This window comes from Halyomorpha halys, unplaced genomic scaffold (assembly GCF_000696795.3).
Source record: "Halyomorpha halys isolate HHAL.00 unplaced genomic scaffold, Hhal_1.1 Scaffold90.1, whole genome shotgun sequence".
In the NCBI taxonomy this organism is placed as follows: domain Eukaryota; kingdom Metazoa; phylum Arthropoda; class Insecta; order Hemiptera; family Pentatomidae; genus Halyomorpha; species Halyomorpha halys.
This window is the reverse complement of record NW_027109220.1, coordinates 770637-788854: the sequence shown is the minus strand read 5'-3', so window position 1 is coordinate 788854 and position 18218 is coordinate 770637. Positions and strand designations below refer to the sequence as shown.

General features: G+C 30.6%; 1 protein-coding gene across 1 annotated transcript in view; it reads left to right on the top strand.

Annotated features, from left to right (window-relative positions):
- The window catches only part of LOC106677184 (sodium-dependent neutral amino acid transporter B(0)AT3), an 80500-nt gene that overhangs the window by 33084 nt on the left and 29198 nt on the right, over nucleotides 1–18218 (top strand). Inside the window, exon 2 of the mRNA XM_014414939.3 lies at nucleotides 3617–3835. Coding sequence (XP_014270425.1) covers nucleotides 3700–3835 — 136 coding nt within the window. The 5' untranslated portion in view covers nucleotides 3617–3699. The remainder of the gene's footprint in view (nucleotides 1–3616; nucleotides 3836–18218) is intronic.

The window sequence follows — 18218 nt, the reverse complement described above, 5'->3', positions numbered from 1 at the left end:
ATTAATTTGTAATTAGAACAGCGGTTATTTAAGAAAGTGATCTTTTCAAGATTATGCTCAACTGTCAAATATTTCCCCAGTTAAAAGTGCCCACTTTATAATGCTGGGTGAACCACAGTAGAGCTCCAGAACCCACAATTGCTATAACTCATGATAGTAATAGTATATAATGCTGCACTGTAAGCTCATGATAGCCAGTTAAAAGTGCCCACTTTATAATGCTGGGTGAACCACAGTAGAGCTCCAGAACCCACATGGTTGACTCACGGTGCAGTAACAGAATAAATAGTTATGTGCCACCGCCGTATTCAAGCTCAGGTCCTTGAAGTTAGTTACACAGCGCCTTACCTCTGTGCCACCCCACTCCGCCCTCTTGAAGGCACTGGTAATTATTTTTATGGTCACACATTCATGTGATCGAATGTGTGACCATAAAAATAATTTTAAGCTACTAAGTAAAAGTTTAATAATTTAATATTAAACAATGGTAAGAAGTATTTTTTTCATATTGACGGAAACAATAGTGAAGATGATTTTTCTAATAATTAATTTTATAGAACAAAATTATGTAATACGTATTTAGAGAATATACAGCAAGGGGAAGTATTGCGATTGTGCAAAATTTCGAATTCGAGCGTTAGGCGGAAATGCACGTTTTGAGGTTCCCTGTGTCCAAATAAGGAAGTTTCCCAAAATATTCTCTGCGTATGGTTGTTCAGTCTCGCTCAAAAACTAAATGAAACATTAAAGGCGGGTCTATGTCTGACATTTTACAGCATATTTTTCGATAAAATCTACTTATCCAAAGTGCAACTTTCCATAAACTACTGCCGCCACTATCAATCTTGATTAAACTTAATATATCTATGTGAAAATAAATTATATTTTATATTGGCAAGATCCAATCCTCATTGAAATAGTTTTACAGGGATTGAATACCGAATTTTCAAAAAATATTCCTCCAATGTGCCCTAAATTTTATTTATTTGAAATTATTAACTATTTTGCATTTTTAACAGTAATAAAAATATATGAAACAATTTAATAATAAATAATAGGAGAAATAGAGACAGTAGTTTAGAAACCAGATAATTGGAGACTAATGGACCAATGGAACACGCCGAGCGTGCCCGATCTCTCTCAATCGCAATCTTATGCACACGGTTTTGTTATAGTCTGTGAAACTGTTGTTTTTATGTCAAGAAAAGAGTTAATATTCGTTAATTGCACTTGAAGAAACCCTAAAATACTAACTTTTAAAGCAACAAAATAATAACTATTTCTTGTTTGAAATTTTCTGTCTAAAAGGTTGTAATGTTCTAAGGGTAACAGATTTTTTTTCTGTTTCTAACAAACTTAATTTGTCAATTCAGATTTCATTTTGATTGCTGTGATTATTTCTTATTACATGGCCATTGATTAATGGTGATTCATTATACTATTACATTACATTATTATATTACATATTGATTATGTAGATTTTTAGTGTCCGTCCTATAGTTTACTAAAATTGTTAAATTTTTGTATCTACAGTTTTGTAACTATCACCTATCAGATCATTTATCAATGATTAGGTGAAATTGGAAACTAAAATATTTGTCGATATTTGCTATCGTTGGTATGTTTTTTTTAATGCAGTGGGACGAATGCCGAAGGGAAACAAAATTCACAAATTCAATCGAGAACTGCAGGTTAATATTGCTACTTTGTTTGAACAGTGGGACATCTGACTAAACTATTTTTGTTTAAATTTTGTCTTCGACCTTCTCCAAACATTACACCATAATCTGAGGTTACTTTGTGACAACCCTACTAGCTACGAGATAGTCTGGAGAAGGACATCTGTAGAGAAAATAACAACAATCTACGGTTCTATCTTTGGAATGCGTTCTATTCAAAATAAAATCCTCAAATATTTTATTTGTCAAATATGCCACTATTCAAGGAAAGAAGCTCTTTGATTTCTTCGGGAAAGGATTTTTAGCCTAAATATGTAATTTTTCTTTATGTCATGATGTGGGTTCAGTTCTGATTCAAGTTCTGGCGAAATAAATGTACTATATTATTGATTGGTATAGATAATGAGTATTGGCTGTTTTAATGAGAACAAAGTTATTATTATGATTCTCTTCAGTTCAAAGGTCACATTTTGTACAACTAAAATGTGTTTCAGACATTTAATTCACGGTCATATGTGTGTCGTGGCAGAGATGTAACAGAAGGAATAGACATCCCTAAAATTTATTTTTTAACAATTTTTTATAATTAGGCTATATTATTATTATTCCTATTCATTTTTCTCATATATCTAGAAAAGTACAAATACAAAAAAGACAAATTAAAAGTACAGAGGCAAAAAAAAGTAAAAAACGGCTGAAGATGGAATTTAAATCAATCAAGAAAAAACATCAAAACCTTATTGACAAATAATGACTAGAATATGACTGATTCATATAATTAATCCTCCTGCTATAAACAAAATAAAATAGGGATTAAGCTCTAAAACTAAAAAAAAGGTTCATAGGTGCTGCCATTTTATTTTTTGTAGGGGAGTGTTGTACAACCTCGACTTATATATATAATTTATACAACTATCATTAAGGTAATAATAATAAAACCTGAAATTCTCTGTAAGTTTCTTTCTCTATTTTTCTTCTGCATGAATCGAATTTTCGACAAACCTAGGAATAGTGTAGATTTGCCTTTCCCGACCTCTGGGTACTCTTTCTAGTCTTGCCTTTAAAACATTTATAACAAATATTCTTCTATATACGACGACGTTATAATCTCTCGAAGAGATAATAATACCAAAAGTAATTAAAAAGAATCTTACATTTCTCACCTGCCTCCTTTCCTTTCTTACCTTGAAAATATTTACTAAAAGTGAGTAAAGCAATCTTTGAAAAATATTACTTATATCAAACCACATTGTAAAATTAGCTTATATAATATCCGTACTAATTATTATGTTTTGAAATATAAAAATTTTTGATCGCTACATTCACGAACTACGAAGAACAGATACACCATACCGTATTATACGGAGTTCAAGACCAAAATACATTTAAAGTATCGATTTAAAAATTGATTATATAGTGTTTTTTTTTACCTAAATCTCTTTCCTGATGCTATGTCCCACCAAACTTTCTTTCAACTCATCTTTCCATTTTACTCTAGATATTTTTTTATTTCTTCCTTCCGCTTCCCATTCCATAGTTATCATTGGAAGTCTTTCTGCAGACATCCATTTAACATATCCAAACCAACATAATCTTTTTTCTTTTTTCTTCTATGACTGAGTTATGTTTTTCCTCTTCCACCAGCTCTTGCATTTTTTATTCTTTCACGCCTAGATTTTCTCGCCGATGTTTTCCAAAAATCCTCTTCTATGGCTAAAAGCCTTTTACGAAATCTGTCATTAATGACTCATGTTTCCGAAGCATATGTTGTTATAGACTCAAAAGCAGACTTGTACTTGAATAAAGTTTTACCACAACTTCCGTGGCTTGCAGTAGGTTCGTTAATCTTCAATTTCCCAACTTTTCGGGTCTTCAAATTATCGTTACCATGACACCTCATCCGGGCTTCTAGACTTAATCTTTTTTTTTTGTTTTAGGTGATTATGACTTTCTAAAGGTGAACGGAAGACCCCACGAGGGGGGCACTGAGCTTGCCCCTCTCAACAGCTACCCTACGACCATGGCTACGCAAGAGGAGGAGCCCCAAAGGGCCGCATGGGACAACAAGGTCCAGTTCATGCTGAGCATCATTGGATACTCGGTTGGCCTCGGTAATATCTGGAGGTTCCCCTACCTTTGTCAACAGAATGGAGGGGGTGAGTTTATTTATATAAATATCAATATTATCCAATGATTGGTAATATCATTGATTTATAAATTTATATTGAATAATAAATGAATGTTGATTAATAAATACTGACAGTACATTGTCACGTCACTTTTTGTGAAAATAATTATCACATGATAGTTGAATATAACAGAAAGGGAATCACAAACTGTGTGATGGGGATTATGGAAATAATTTAACTCACTAATTATACAAATGATTTGAATTTATTTAGTGATTTTCTTTTTTTTATATTCTTTGATTTTTTTTCCTCTGGGCTAGCGAATTATCTTCATACTTCAAACATTTTTTATTTATAAAAGGACTGGGTGCTGTCAAAATAACTCAAATAGAAAATAAGGTATTTAATATAACATCATAAATAATTATCCCTTTACTATTTTTTGCATTAATATTATATTCTTCTTTCCAACGATTCGAACCGTCCATCCATCTTCAAGCATTTTTTCGAAAAACAGTTACAAATTGTTATTGATTATCTATTCATTATTTTCACGAATATAATTCATTACATTTATAGTTCATTACATTTTTTTCAATACGGACGGTATGAATATAATATATATAATAGGACGGTTCGAAACGTCGGAAAGAAGAATATAAGAAATATTTGAATTATGACGATAATTCGGCTCAGAGGAAAAAAAAAGTCGTTTTAAATTTAAAAAATAATTTTAATGTTTGATCTATTCTATCATTGGATAAAGCACTTGGAGGGAACACCTGTCATAGTTCGGTCTATTTCCTTTTTATGTTTAGGATTTTTATAATCGAGAATGATTAAGGAACTTTGAAACAAGGTAGGTTGATAATGAGTTTTTGGCAATCAGGAATTTTTTTAACACTATTTCCCAAAAAGTTGGATTCGAATTTTTTCGTTTGTTATTGGTATTTTTAACATAGTTTTAGTCTAGAAAAATCTAAGCTAATATTTTTCCGCCATCTTAAATTTTTTTAAATCCTAAAAAAAATATCAACTTCCAGAAAATTACACGCTGAAAAAGATTATATAATTGGTTTTAAAACACATAATAAATAACTAAATAGTTGCCGAAATACTAAAAAGCCCAAACTTTTCGTTCATTTTTAATTAAGCCCTCAATAACTTTAAAGCAATCCACCTAACAATAAAAATTAATAAAACTTGATTTAAAGTTGTATAAATCTGCTAAAATTCTATACCTTATAGAGCTCCACTATTCCAAATAACAAAAAATAATCATTATGTGAATTTATTCTGGAAAATTTCATGAAAATTGCCACGGATATAGATAGTCATTAGTTAAACTAATTTATGGTAATTTTTTGTAGCTTCAATTTGAGTACTAATAGCCATCTGTACTTATAATAGTTCCTGAGATATTTTATAAAATACATTCAAAACATTTTGGTTTTCTTTTATTTGGAAAAAAAAAAATAATAATTTGTTGAAAAGCTATCTCTCATGAACTATTAAACATACAGTCGCCTATTAGCACTCAAATTGAAGCTAGATGAATAAGCCATAAAACATGTATAATGAAAATCTGTGTACGCTTCCATGGTATTTGCCGAAATAAATTCGCAAACTGTTCATTTCGCTCCTCTTTGAAACATTTTGGTATTTTATCTATTGAACGTAATGGTGGCCTGTATGAGGACTCAAATTTTACAGTTTTTATGCTACTTTAAAATATTAACTTTTATTAAGTCGTAAATATATTGAGCACTGAATGAAAAATAAACGAAACTTTTAGTCTTTTCAGTTTTTCGGCCACTATTTTGTTACTTACTCTTACATATTAAAACTAATAATATATTTATATGGGAGTAGGTAACTCACTAGTAAGATAATGTTCTACCAACTCCAAGGACTCGGGTTCGAATCTGGTTGTGATAGTTATTTTCGGTTTCACTGTTGCTGTGAGTCAGCCTTGTGGGTTCGGGAGCACTCTGGGGTCCACCTAGCCTCATAAAGTGGGTACCCTTAATTGGGTAAAAATCTGGTGGTCGAGCGTATTCTGACCATATTACCTCCTTGCATATGCGTTGGTCTAGTAACAGCACTTCCATACAAAGTACTGCTCCCCTAAACCTTCATGGGTTGTAGCAGTACACATTTTTTTTTTTATATGTGTGTATTTTAATAACATTTTCTTTTTTTCTTTTTATGAACACTTCATATTTTCCCCATCTTCATGAAGACAGAGATATGGGCAAATGAACCCTCTAATCAGCCACCATTTTGAAAAAAATATGATTGGTAGAAATGTTTATTTTTCCCCACTTGCGATGAAGATTATTTTCAAAATAATTGCTCAATTTTAGGTATTAATGAAGCGTTAAGGAAGAAATGGCGTACGGGTAAAAGATACTTTTGAGAAATAATAGATAAGTATCATTCGGGCTTCTTGGATTGGTGTAATGCGGAGATGGGATGAATGGTAAGACGTCAGAGTAAAATGGGCAAGAGATGTTATTGATCGGGCGACCCAGATGTTGGGGGTGGGGGAACGGGGCGATCCATACTGGGCTATTTGGGGCTTCCAACACCTGACCCACACCAACAATCCGATAAGAAACTATCCTTTCCCCTACTTAGAGAGATATCCCGTTGTTAATATCTCATCCCATCAAGTTTATTATTTATGTCCATGCTATTTTTAATATTTATTTCGCTATTACTAATGAAATAAATTAAAACTTTTTTTAAAATTTTATTGCATCGTTTGTTTACGTAGCTAACTAAGCAAATTAATGACACTGAAATTTAATCAAATCAAATTATCGGACACTCGAACAGCATTTATACCATTGTCTATAGAGGCAGTTCAGTTTTTCTATTGGAAGAAACGATAGAATTGCTGAACCTGAAACAATAACAAAATGACATGAGCTTTAGAAAACGGCTTCCATGTTGGGGGTCGCTATAGGGTCGTCATATCTGAGTTTTTAAAATAATAAAAAAAAATGAAATAGTAGAAGAGAATCAGAAATTCATGGGAGTGAACCAGAATTAAACATTTAATTAGGGCAGATTAATTTAATACTGGAACGAAGTTTGTTTGAGTTAAGTCTTAATCGACTTTGAAACACTATTGGATGTGGAATATATCTATTATATAGTATTGGATTGAGGTCTTGCATTTTAAGGGGGAAAAAATTCAAAATTAAGATCACAAAGGCTGCTAAAATAATTTTGATCGTGATCCACTGGCAGGCTGGGGAGTGTTCCCTGATCTCCCTAAATAGCGGTTATGAGTTTAAATTTGAATTAATCTCTTTGAATAATGTTTTTAAAATATTTTTAGTAGGTTCTAAAATTCCAAAATTTAGGAGTGCAGATGTCAAAACAATGATTAAATTTAGCTCTCGACACTAATACGAGTGTACACATAAATATTTTCTTGAATCAAAACATTGCAGACTTGAATATGAGACATAACACAATCCCAGGGTTTTTGTAGGGGATTAGATTGGCAGATAAAAAATATGAAAATATGGCTGACGATTTATTTCCGAGTATGATTGTAGAAATTAATTCCATCATGTTCTACGAACGTAATGGAGGTAACAGAAGCCAGTAATGACAGTAATAAAAAATTTTATTTATTTATTTTTTTCATTGATTTATCAACAAGACTTGAGCAATAAGTAATATTCACACCAAAATCGTATATACGTTAATAACAAATTTATTACCATTAAAATAGCGTATTTACAATATTCGAAAACTCACAAAAAACAAATTAATAAATGAAAAAAGCTTCTTTTTTTTATAGCAGCTATGACACATATATTACGCATTATTATGATATTATATACACAAGCCTTTCACCGCGTCCCTGGCACTGAGCCAATGGAGGTTGAGTAAGTGCACTACAGCAACAAACACTATTCACGAGTGGATAATTTGGTCGTTGCCAGAACTGAAATAGTAAAAAAAATTATCAAACTTTTTGAAAAATGTATTGCAGGGATTTCATTTATTATATCATCGAACAAATTTACAGTTTTCCTCTATTAATTTATTGTATACACTCCTGGATTCGCATTAAATTTTGCAATATTATGAAATTTGTGATCCTATTTTTTTTTTTACAAACAATCGGAGCTTTTTTTTCAGAATTTCGAATTTTTTTGTCCAAATTTCGAGAAGGACTCTGTTCCATATTTGGGGAACGAAGAAAAAAACAACTATAATTTTATCTTTTTTAGACACGAATTGAAAAATAATTTTACTCAACTTAAATCGTGTCTAATAGGATAGCCAAATTCGTCCACTTTGTAAAAATGTGGAATTTTTTTGTCTCTTAGTCCTCATTCATGGATCTAGAAAACGTTTAGTCGGACGATCAACAAGAGCTTTACCAGGCATACGATTTAAGTTGGATAAAATAATTTTTAAATCATATTCGAACAAAATTGTTTCTATTTTAGCTATATTTTGAAGCTTCGGGAGGAATAAATTTTTTGTTAGTTTAAATTACTAAAATAAATATTGCCTGAAATTAATTTTTTTGAGAAATTAAACAATTGTTTATACTTTAGCTATTTATTGAAATTTTGAAAAGGATTAATATATTTTTTTTATTAAACTTGCTAAAAAAAAATAGTCTGAAATCCATTTTCTTGAGAAATCTGAAACATATCTCCAATGTCGGAAATGAGCTTCACAATATTACGAGAAAAAACATATAATCGCACATATCTGAGATTTTTGCTTTTAGTATTTACTTCATTCTCCAATTTTTTCAAGCGTCCTCTCCAAGTGCTGATATTTACTAAAAAAAGTTTTTAGTTTCAAAATCGTATTTGAAACGCGGCTACAAAAAAATACATCAAAATTTAATAAATCTGCAAGACGGAATTTTGTGACAAATCAATAAAAGAAATCTTTAAATTTTCTTTAAACGAAATTCGTTTAATATACTTTTCTAAAAGGTTCCAAATTTTTATGACCGTCATTTTTACTTTCTCCTACCTCCTCTTCGTTCGTAGATCATGATAAAATTGATTTTTACCTATTCACTCGATTGAGACATTGGTAACTGACGGTATTGTGATTTCAATATCTAATCCTGAATAAAAAAAGGGTTGACCGCGAAGGTTTAATCCAACTATGATGAATTCCACATCTCAATGTTTACGAATCTTGGGTTTACATAAAGGATTAGATACAGAGATAAAAATTATGCAGTTAAATAAAAAAAAAAAAAATTCGCTAAGGAATATGCAATGCACAGCAAAACATAATACACAATCAGGTAAGAGAGAGTAATAATAAAGGTCATTAAGATAAACTTTTAGAAAAATCAATGGAACGAATTTCTTTTAAAACAAAGTTAGACATTTGTTTTATTAATCAGTTACAAGAATCGCCTTGAACTTATCTGGAGTAAGAATGGTATTCATGATGTGCTATATGTCAAACGTTTTGACGTATATTTTGAAATATTATAAGTATAGGATTGTGAGCAGCCAAATTTTAAGTCTATGTTGTATGCTAAATACAGACGAGCCCCCAGCGCATTTTCTAGGTAACCTTTGATTTGAGATTTGTAACCCATCCTTTCAGAACATTCCAATTATTATTTGTATTTATTACTTTATTAGAATTAAAAAACTTTCAAAACAACACAAACCAAACAGGAGCTAATTCATTCCCCATTTAGCAGACCTATCAACAGGTTCTCAACCAGGTAAATTTAATATCGTTTTACATGCTAAAGAGAGGAAATATTTCTCCATCTAACACAACTTTTTTCCTTCTAACATGTTAAACTAAACATCATGAATACCCACTAGTATACGTTTTTCAGAAATCTTTAGTATTCCAAGAAGAACTCGAATCGATATTTTCAATATTTTAAATATTTCTCCATCTAACACAACTTTTTTCCTTCTGACATGTTAAACTAAACATCATGAATACCCACTAGTATACGTTTTTCAGAAATGTTTAGTATTCCAAGAAGAACTCGAATCGATATTTGAAAAACTGTAGCCATTAATTCATTTCAAAAAGTTCCTTTTTTTCTAGAAAACTCATCAAGAAATAAAATTTTTGTTTTCAAATAAAATTAGACATGTGTAAAGGGCATGTTTATGTTCCCAATCTATAATAGGCAAGTTATCGAAAATCAAATGTGAACATTTTTACAGTTTCGATATCGGGTAATCGAATTCCTATGGAAGTGTTCATAAGATGTTTTGTTGGAATTAGAAATACACAATATCTATTGTATAAATCATTCGATTCTGTAAAATTAATTTAATAAAAGTAAAAATACAATCAATACAAATTTTGTTAGTGAGCTCAATTTTTTTTCGTCACGTTTTAAGTAAATTCATAGAAAGAGTATTTTTTTTATTTATACTTCTTTATATTTTATATAAATGAACAATCTTATAGTTTTAACAAATTAAATCATCACTTAGCATTACTAGGGATGTAAAAGAAAACTATTTATTTTTTTATTTTTAACTTAATAAATAAAAATAGTTATGTATTGTTGAATTCTTTTTACACTACTTTTCCAAACACGTTTTGCAATGCAAAGTTTTCAGTCATTCTACAGCAATTAGTTTGGATTACCGAGATTACACTGTACTTTATTTGTTAAATAAAGACATTTGTAAAACCCTTAGCTTTCCTATATTATATCCTATATTTTATACTCATCTAGTTTTCGGAAACTTATTTTCGACCTCAGAAAATATTTTTCTTTTTTTCTGCTTTAGGTAATTACTAAATTCTTCCATGTCTTATTCATTGTTTATTACTACTAACAATAGGTCGCTGTCTACAGTCTACTGAACTCCTCGAGTGCTGATTTTACCTCCAAAAGTGAGGTCATGCATGATTCCGTGTTCCCTAGGCTTACAGTCATTGACCCAAGGCCAAAAAAAAAGTATTCATTTTAGGAGAATGTTTGAATATGAATTATAAAAATATATCCCATTCTAAAAAAAAAATAAGAGCCTTGACTTTCTGTTAGAAAATTATTAATATTTTTACCTAGAGAATAGAACTGAGACAGTAAATGTCCTTGAAAAATAGGTAATCAATTATTGTAGTATACTTCATTTCGTTTTTACCTCACCTTAGGAATCAATTTAACTTCATGCGGCTACAAACTCTCAAGCTATGAGCTATAATACACAATGAAAGAATCTTATTGGAGAAGAATAAACGACAGCTCACCGCAATACCTCACTGCAATGCTGTACAGGAATCACGGCGCTAGTAGCAAGCCTAATAAATTTGATTACCCAAGGTTTCCCAGGAACCCCAGGGATTGCCTTCAACAATTAACTCATATCACTCTTACTATGACTGTTTTATGATTTTTTTTTCTTGACGGAACGGCCTTAAAGACTACGCGAATATGATTCATTATTTCCACTTCCTTGCATACCCCTTCTCTTCCTCTTTCTTTCCGATTGTTCCTTCCTTCTTTTTTCGGTCCACGAGACACCATTTCTCGCACCTCACCCCCACAAGGGGATTATTACATATGTAACGTGTTTTTTTGAAGGAGATGGTCAGTGGTTTGGTCAAGAGGGAAGAAAAAATATAAAACTATTCATTTATCTTCAACCTACGTTGTAGGTCTTCATCGTGGCTGGTGGGTGGGAGTGTAAATAGAGACCCCTCAAATGACGAAGGTCATTAGGTCACTAGGGAATTTGAAGAGTCCCCGTTTACACTGCCACCTAGCAGCCCTGCTGAAGACCGACAATATAGATCGAAACGTCGGCAGATAATAAATAAATAGTTATTACTATTTTTTTCCTCCTTGTCCGCAGCCCTGACCATCTCCTTCCTTCAAATTAACTAACGGTCAATCATCCGTGTATATATATATATATGTGTGTGTGTGTGTGCCCATGTAATTAATTTGTACTACATCTGTTTAAGTCCATTTTTAAATATTATACTGACTTCACATCTTATAATTATTATCTTTTTATTTATAATTTTATGGTTGATCCATCCACTTCAATTAAGAAATGAATCATTTTTTTTTAAATATTGACTATTAATCAGGTTTACTACCTGAGACAGATTCATTTCTTAATTATTTATATCTGCATATTGATATTTTTTGCTTTCAGTGTTTAGCAAAATATTTATCTTGATAATATCTTTTTGAAAATTTTCATGCCAAAAACATTTTAAATTATAATTCAATTTCGTGGCAATGTTTTATAATAATTTAGTCTAAAATTGTTAAATACTGATTAATATGGTGCTGAACACCGTTAAGCTACAACATGCATAAATAAAAAATTAAGAAATGTGAATGTCTGAGATAGTAAAAATTATGACAGTCAATAAAAATATTGACTTTTTGTTTTCTTAAAATTCTTGATACATCTCCCAGATTTGAGGGACTGGACTATTTTTTTTTTTTTTTTTTCAATGAACTATCTCATTCGAGTGTATTAATGTGAAATCGACTAAAAGAAAACGATGTTATGAGGAGAAGATGGTCAAGGGTATGGTCAGCAAAGATACACAAATAAACTAAACTTATTTATTTGTGCCGACGTTTCGATTTTTTTTTTCTTTTGTGCCCTGAATTCAAAGCCTTCATCAGGGCTGAAAAACAAAACGAGATAACAACCCTAATTTAGAAAAACATAAAAAGAAAAGAAAAACTAACAAATAACCTTGGAAATATACGTACCAATAAATTATGTAGATAGTAGTTGATATCAATAGAAGATAAAATACAATATTGTAGGGTTGTGAATTATACAAAATTAATAATTAAAAAATATATATATTAAGAAACATGGAGTGTTCTCAATAATGAAAGATGCCAAATAAAATGTAGATGATGAGTAATTGGATTAACATAATAAAATATGTAAGTATTGTTTAAAAATAATGAAAATTAAATCAAAATTATAAAATGTGTGAAAGAAAACGTTATCTGTGATACAATGGGCAAGAAAGAAAACGGAATATATGTTACAATCGATAAAAGATACAAAGTTATATAGATGAGTAAAAAATAATCTAAAATGTATACAGAATGTCCGGAAAAGTGAAAAAGGAAGAAACAAGAGAGAAAATAATATGAGAATGGGTAAAAGGAAGAAATATTTTTAAAAGACATAGAAACTCACTGACTTAAAGGGGAGATGTCATCTAAAGCGAGTTGGGACTATCGCGTCCGTTACATAGCAGGCATAAAAATACTTAAACCAAGCGGAAATAGTTTTCGGAATGTATAACTAAATATGAAAGACCCTTTATAAACTAAAGGTTTATAGAGTAAAATTATAAAACTAGCGAGAAATAAGTAACTATGAAAACGAAAGTTCAGAAAATTGTAGAAAGTATGGTTGAGCTAAATAAATAAAAGTATGAATAAAATAAAATAAATAAGTAATAGTGATGATGGAGATCAGAAAATGAAAATGACCTGTAGAGGATAGGTGACTGTAGAAAATAATAAAAGACGAAATGAACGCAGAAAAGGCGGAAAGTTAGTAATATAAGGAATTGTCGAGAACAAAAAAAAAGAAAATTATTTATATTTTAATAAATTGACTTTTTGGGAATAGGCTAGGGATGGGTTGTGTTTAATCAGTTTTGTGGTTAACAGGAAAACGATCTTACTTTACACAACTTACTTCACAGAGCCCTAACATTTGTTAATATCCGGTATCAACTGAACCATTGCAGTTTTCAGATGGGCGTAAAGAACATCAATATAAAATCTCAAAACTTTATTAAAATCTTTTAAATTGGAAAAAGATAAGAAAGTTATTATGATGAATTGGTTTAGATTCAGTTATTGGTGCAAGGCGAAGGCTAACCGAGGTAGCAATCATCCTATCAACTCCTGATACCCACTTACTCAGTTCATACTCTATCCCCTCTTTTCAACTTTTCATACTCTCTTCCAAATGAATCTGTCTTTAAACATAAATAATTAGTTGTAATCCTACAACTTAAGCTCCACAGGGTTTTATTTGTTAAAACTCTATTATATTTCTTTTTAGGGTTTTTTTTTATACACTTTATCCACTTCTTAATACACCTGAACAACATTTCTGGCTGGGCAGAAGCATTATCAAGTTTTACAAATAAAAATATTTGAAATAAACAGATTTACAATTAACATACAGCTACAATTAACTAAGTTTACATTGCATTTTAATGTAGATAATTTATATAATTCAATATTTAACTATATATACAATCACTTCACTAATTTATGACCATTTACAAAGTTAAAATGTTTCTGAGATTAAGCCAAATTCCCTTCTTATGGTTCTTATTTTTTCCTTACCTTATTATTAATTTGTAGACATATGTAATTTTAAATTAAAACTCATTTTTAAATATTCTAAATTAAATATAAGTCCTATTTTTTTTTTTTTTTTTATTAAAACCCATATTTCTTTTATTTAATTAATTGAAAATCATTTTTATTTCAAGTGCTTATTGACATTTAATGTTATTTATTATATTTATAAATTACCTTTTAAATTGGTCTTTTCCATGAGCATATCCAAATTTCAGTGCACTGAGCCCTTAATTTTCATTACTTTGCGAATTTGTTTAACTCTATTTTTTATGTTGTGTATTGATTTGATTTTATTACCTTACTAATTACTATTGTTTTAAAAATCTATTTTATTTATCATGTCCACATCATGCTGTCTAGCCCTGCTGTATCATTTTTAAAATTAACCACGTCTTTTATATTTTTGGTTATATAAATAGATTCTAAATATTTTCCAATTCTTACATCCCCTGCTTTGTTTTAAAATTTTACTTCTTCAAAATTAAAGTCTTGGTTATTTTCTATGCTATGTTTCGATAATGATGTGGTATTAATAGTTTTAAGGTTTTTAGTATTTGTTCTATTTGGATTCATTCTATTTCTTAAATTTTGTGACGTCTCACCAATTTAGCATTTGTTATTACATTGTTAATAGTTTATTTTATAGATAACATTTTGCCTATTTTCTTTTTGTGTGTTATTATTATACAATCTAAATTTTAAATTTGTATGGTCATATTTCATAAAAGCTATTTTAATTTTATTTGTCATACCCTATAGGATCATCATATAGGATGATATGAAGAATAAGGAAGTAGATAAAGGGTTTTAAAATAAAGACCTGAAATGAACCTGTCTTTTGAGTTAACCATTTCTCTGAAGATTTGAAACTATAAATCAATTTAGCACTTTATGCTTAAATAATTTTGGGAGAAAAACTGTCGATAACATAGCTTTTTTTTTTTTAATAGTCAAATTTTGAAATGTTCATTCCCTAAATACGGTTATTAGCTAGTGTTGAGGTTACTTAGGATAACAAACTGTCAAAAACAAAGTAGAACTCAATCAACAATATCCTCTCTCCTCTCAATATCCTCTTGTTATCATCGAATTTCTGACTGCTCTGACTTTAAACAATAAAAATATTCTTATTTTTGAATGTAATTCAAATTTACAATAATAAACTTTATAAATAGGTTTTATTTTAAATTTAATTAAACTAATTAATTTACAATAAATTCGAAACTAAGTTAAATAGCGGCCTTGAATGTCAGTAATACTGTATATAATACATAATCACAGAGAAAGACAATCTTTGACAAGATGAGATCTCCCAATGGTATCTTTTTTTTTAGATAAAAATTATAAAATTGAAATATCATAAATGGATCATATAAAACATCCCTGCAATTATAAGGACAAATTAGCAGTATTTATATGCTGAATGACTTATGATAAGACAAAGTTTGGTGCTTTGATTGGCCCTTTTAGGTATTCCCTTAGCCACAGAAACACGAGCAATCCTACTGTGTTTAAAAGAATATAGATTGGTGAAAATCGTGTTTGAAATAAGACTTCATGTGATGAGAAATAACATTTATTTATTCTTCCCACCCCGAGGAACAACAGGAGCAATGAGACATAGACTCTACTTGAGACTGAAAGGAAAATCCGCCCCCCTCCACCATGGTACGGTAGAGATCGCCGTAACATTGTCATTAAGATAATTCTCCATTACCTCTGGGGTATACCGCATTGGAGAGAAAGTTGCAGAGTTTTTCGCACTTTATGGTATAAACCCCAGCCCTTAAAACACACATCTTCAAATTACTTTCTAAAGGTGCCTCTTCACGTTTGCCAAATGGAGCAAAGGGACGTATGTAAAAGCGTGTTGATGAGTTTTTTGGATGGGCTGGGACAAGTTGGCCTGAATTTGTGGCCGACCCGTTGAGTGTCGGTTTTTGGGCACAAATTAATGGGTGCTTGTGATGCATCCATATATTTGTGTTTAATAACTAACTTTAGTTAAAGATTGTATATTTTAAAACCCTACCAATTTGGTATAAATACACTTGTTTAAATCAAGGTTAATTAAGTTTAGCGATTTAGTTTTGGTTTAACATAGCACTAATATACATTTATAAAGACATTATATTCCTAGTTAATTAAATAACCAAGTTTCTGATAAAGATTCAAGAACAAGGATTGAATTTATAGGTTATGTTGCACCATTTCTATGAATTTTTATCATATCTATATCCAATTGGTTTTATTTATTTTTTAACTTTTTTTATGACTTAGAGACACTTAAGGTATTTGTTCTTGTCTATTTGCATCGTTATTATGAAGCATTTATACACATAGACCTCGCGTACGGACCTGGTTATGTTAATGGACCTTGGTAGTGTTAAGGCCAGTATTCAGTTGAGTAAGTCGACTTTGAGTTTTGTGAGGTATTGGATCTATGTTGATTTTCGGTACCTTCACCCACCGACTCGCCACCATTTCAGTCAACGGTGAGTTTCTAGATGTACTGGACCTGTACTGGGGTTAGTACCTACACCTACCGGCTTTTCTTCAGGCTGCTAAACTTTGGGTTAAAGTCTCAGGAGTGACCCTCACCGACCAAATTTTCACCAATTGTTTATGATTGATGACGGCGCCTGCTTCGGAGAAGATATCTGAGACTTGTATATATTTTTCTTCAACCCACCTGCTGTGGTGACACTCCTTTTGTCATTTTATTTTTAAAACTTGGAGATTTTTTATGTTCTTCAATTTGGTATTAAATTAGAGATTTAATTATTTTATTTGATTGTCTCTGTCTATTCTATAACATTAAAGTTAAGATTTTAAGCATCTTAATTTGCCTTCTTTATTCTCTCCATTATTTATTATTATTTCTTTTTCTTAGAGAAAGGAACCTTTTTGTTTGTATGTACATATATTTTCATTTTCTTTTTTTTAAAAAACATTTTTATAATAATAATAAGAGCAAATGTTTATTTGTTTATATTTTAATAATTATTAAATTTGTGTAACAACCGGAAGGCTTATTTTCTTTCATTTTCTGTATTGTTTTGGTTCTTATGGAGAGTTTCAGGTCTATAGTTAAAATCGAACCAGCGTTGGTTTTTTCTTTTCTCTGGGGAAGAGGTCTGTAAATTTTCATTCATGACAAGCCCCTCGCCCCAACATATTGAATTAGGTCTTCCCCCCTCCCACAATTCCTGAATGGTGCTTCCTAGTGGAAAAGATAACAAATATTAGAGTATTAACTTCTATCTTGAATCAACTTATTAATTCGGTCAAGCAGTATGTCGTAAATTGGATCCCGTCAAACATCAAAAAGCGACAATTCTTTTCAAAATTAGTTAAAACTGAGATATTGTAATATATTTTAGTTCACACTTAACACGGAAACGCATTTCTATTGGTCCTAAACCGGTCACTAAGCTGCTAATTGCTTTGATAAATTAAAGAATTGCGGAATTTTAAGTCTTTCTAATTATAAGTCTTGTAATTTCTAAATCATGAATACTGAAGCGTCACTGCTATCACCGGTCACCGCTCAGGCTACCGCTAGAACCGTTACGAGCCGATATGACGCGACCTACCTAAAATGTGAAATACGGTCATCAGATAAACGTCGTATATCGATATCTGTATTATTTCTTGTATATACTTTAATTTCATACATATAACAAACCATACAATATATTTTATATTCCTAAATGTATTTCTTGAATCAATAAAAATTACAATAGAATCTTTTGATCCGCTAATAGCGAACGACTTATACGTTGCATCTCTCTATGGCATTTTAAAACCCATAAGTATTACTAATACAAATTTGACAAGTCAAGTTTTGAATTATCTTAAAGCATACTCCACCTCAGGAGGTAGTGAGTGGTCATATAGATAGTGGATCAGATCAAGATATTTCACTCTGCTTTCTCTTGATCTCTACTCCTTTCTATTTCCCTCATTCCTTTCGTCAGGATATATACATACAGCGAATACCTGTGGTACTGGACAGTAGAATTCGAATACTCTCCACGA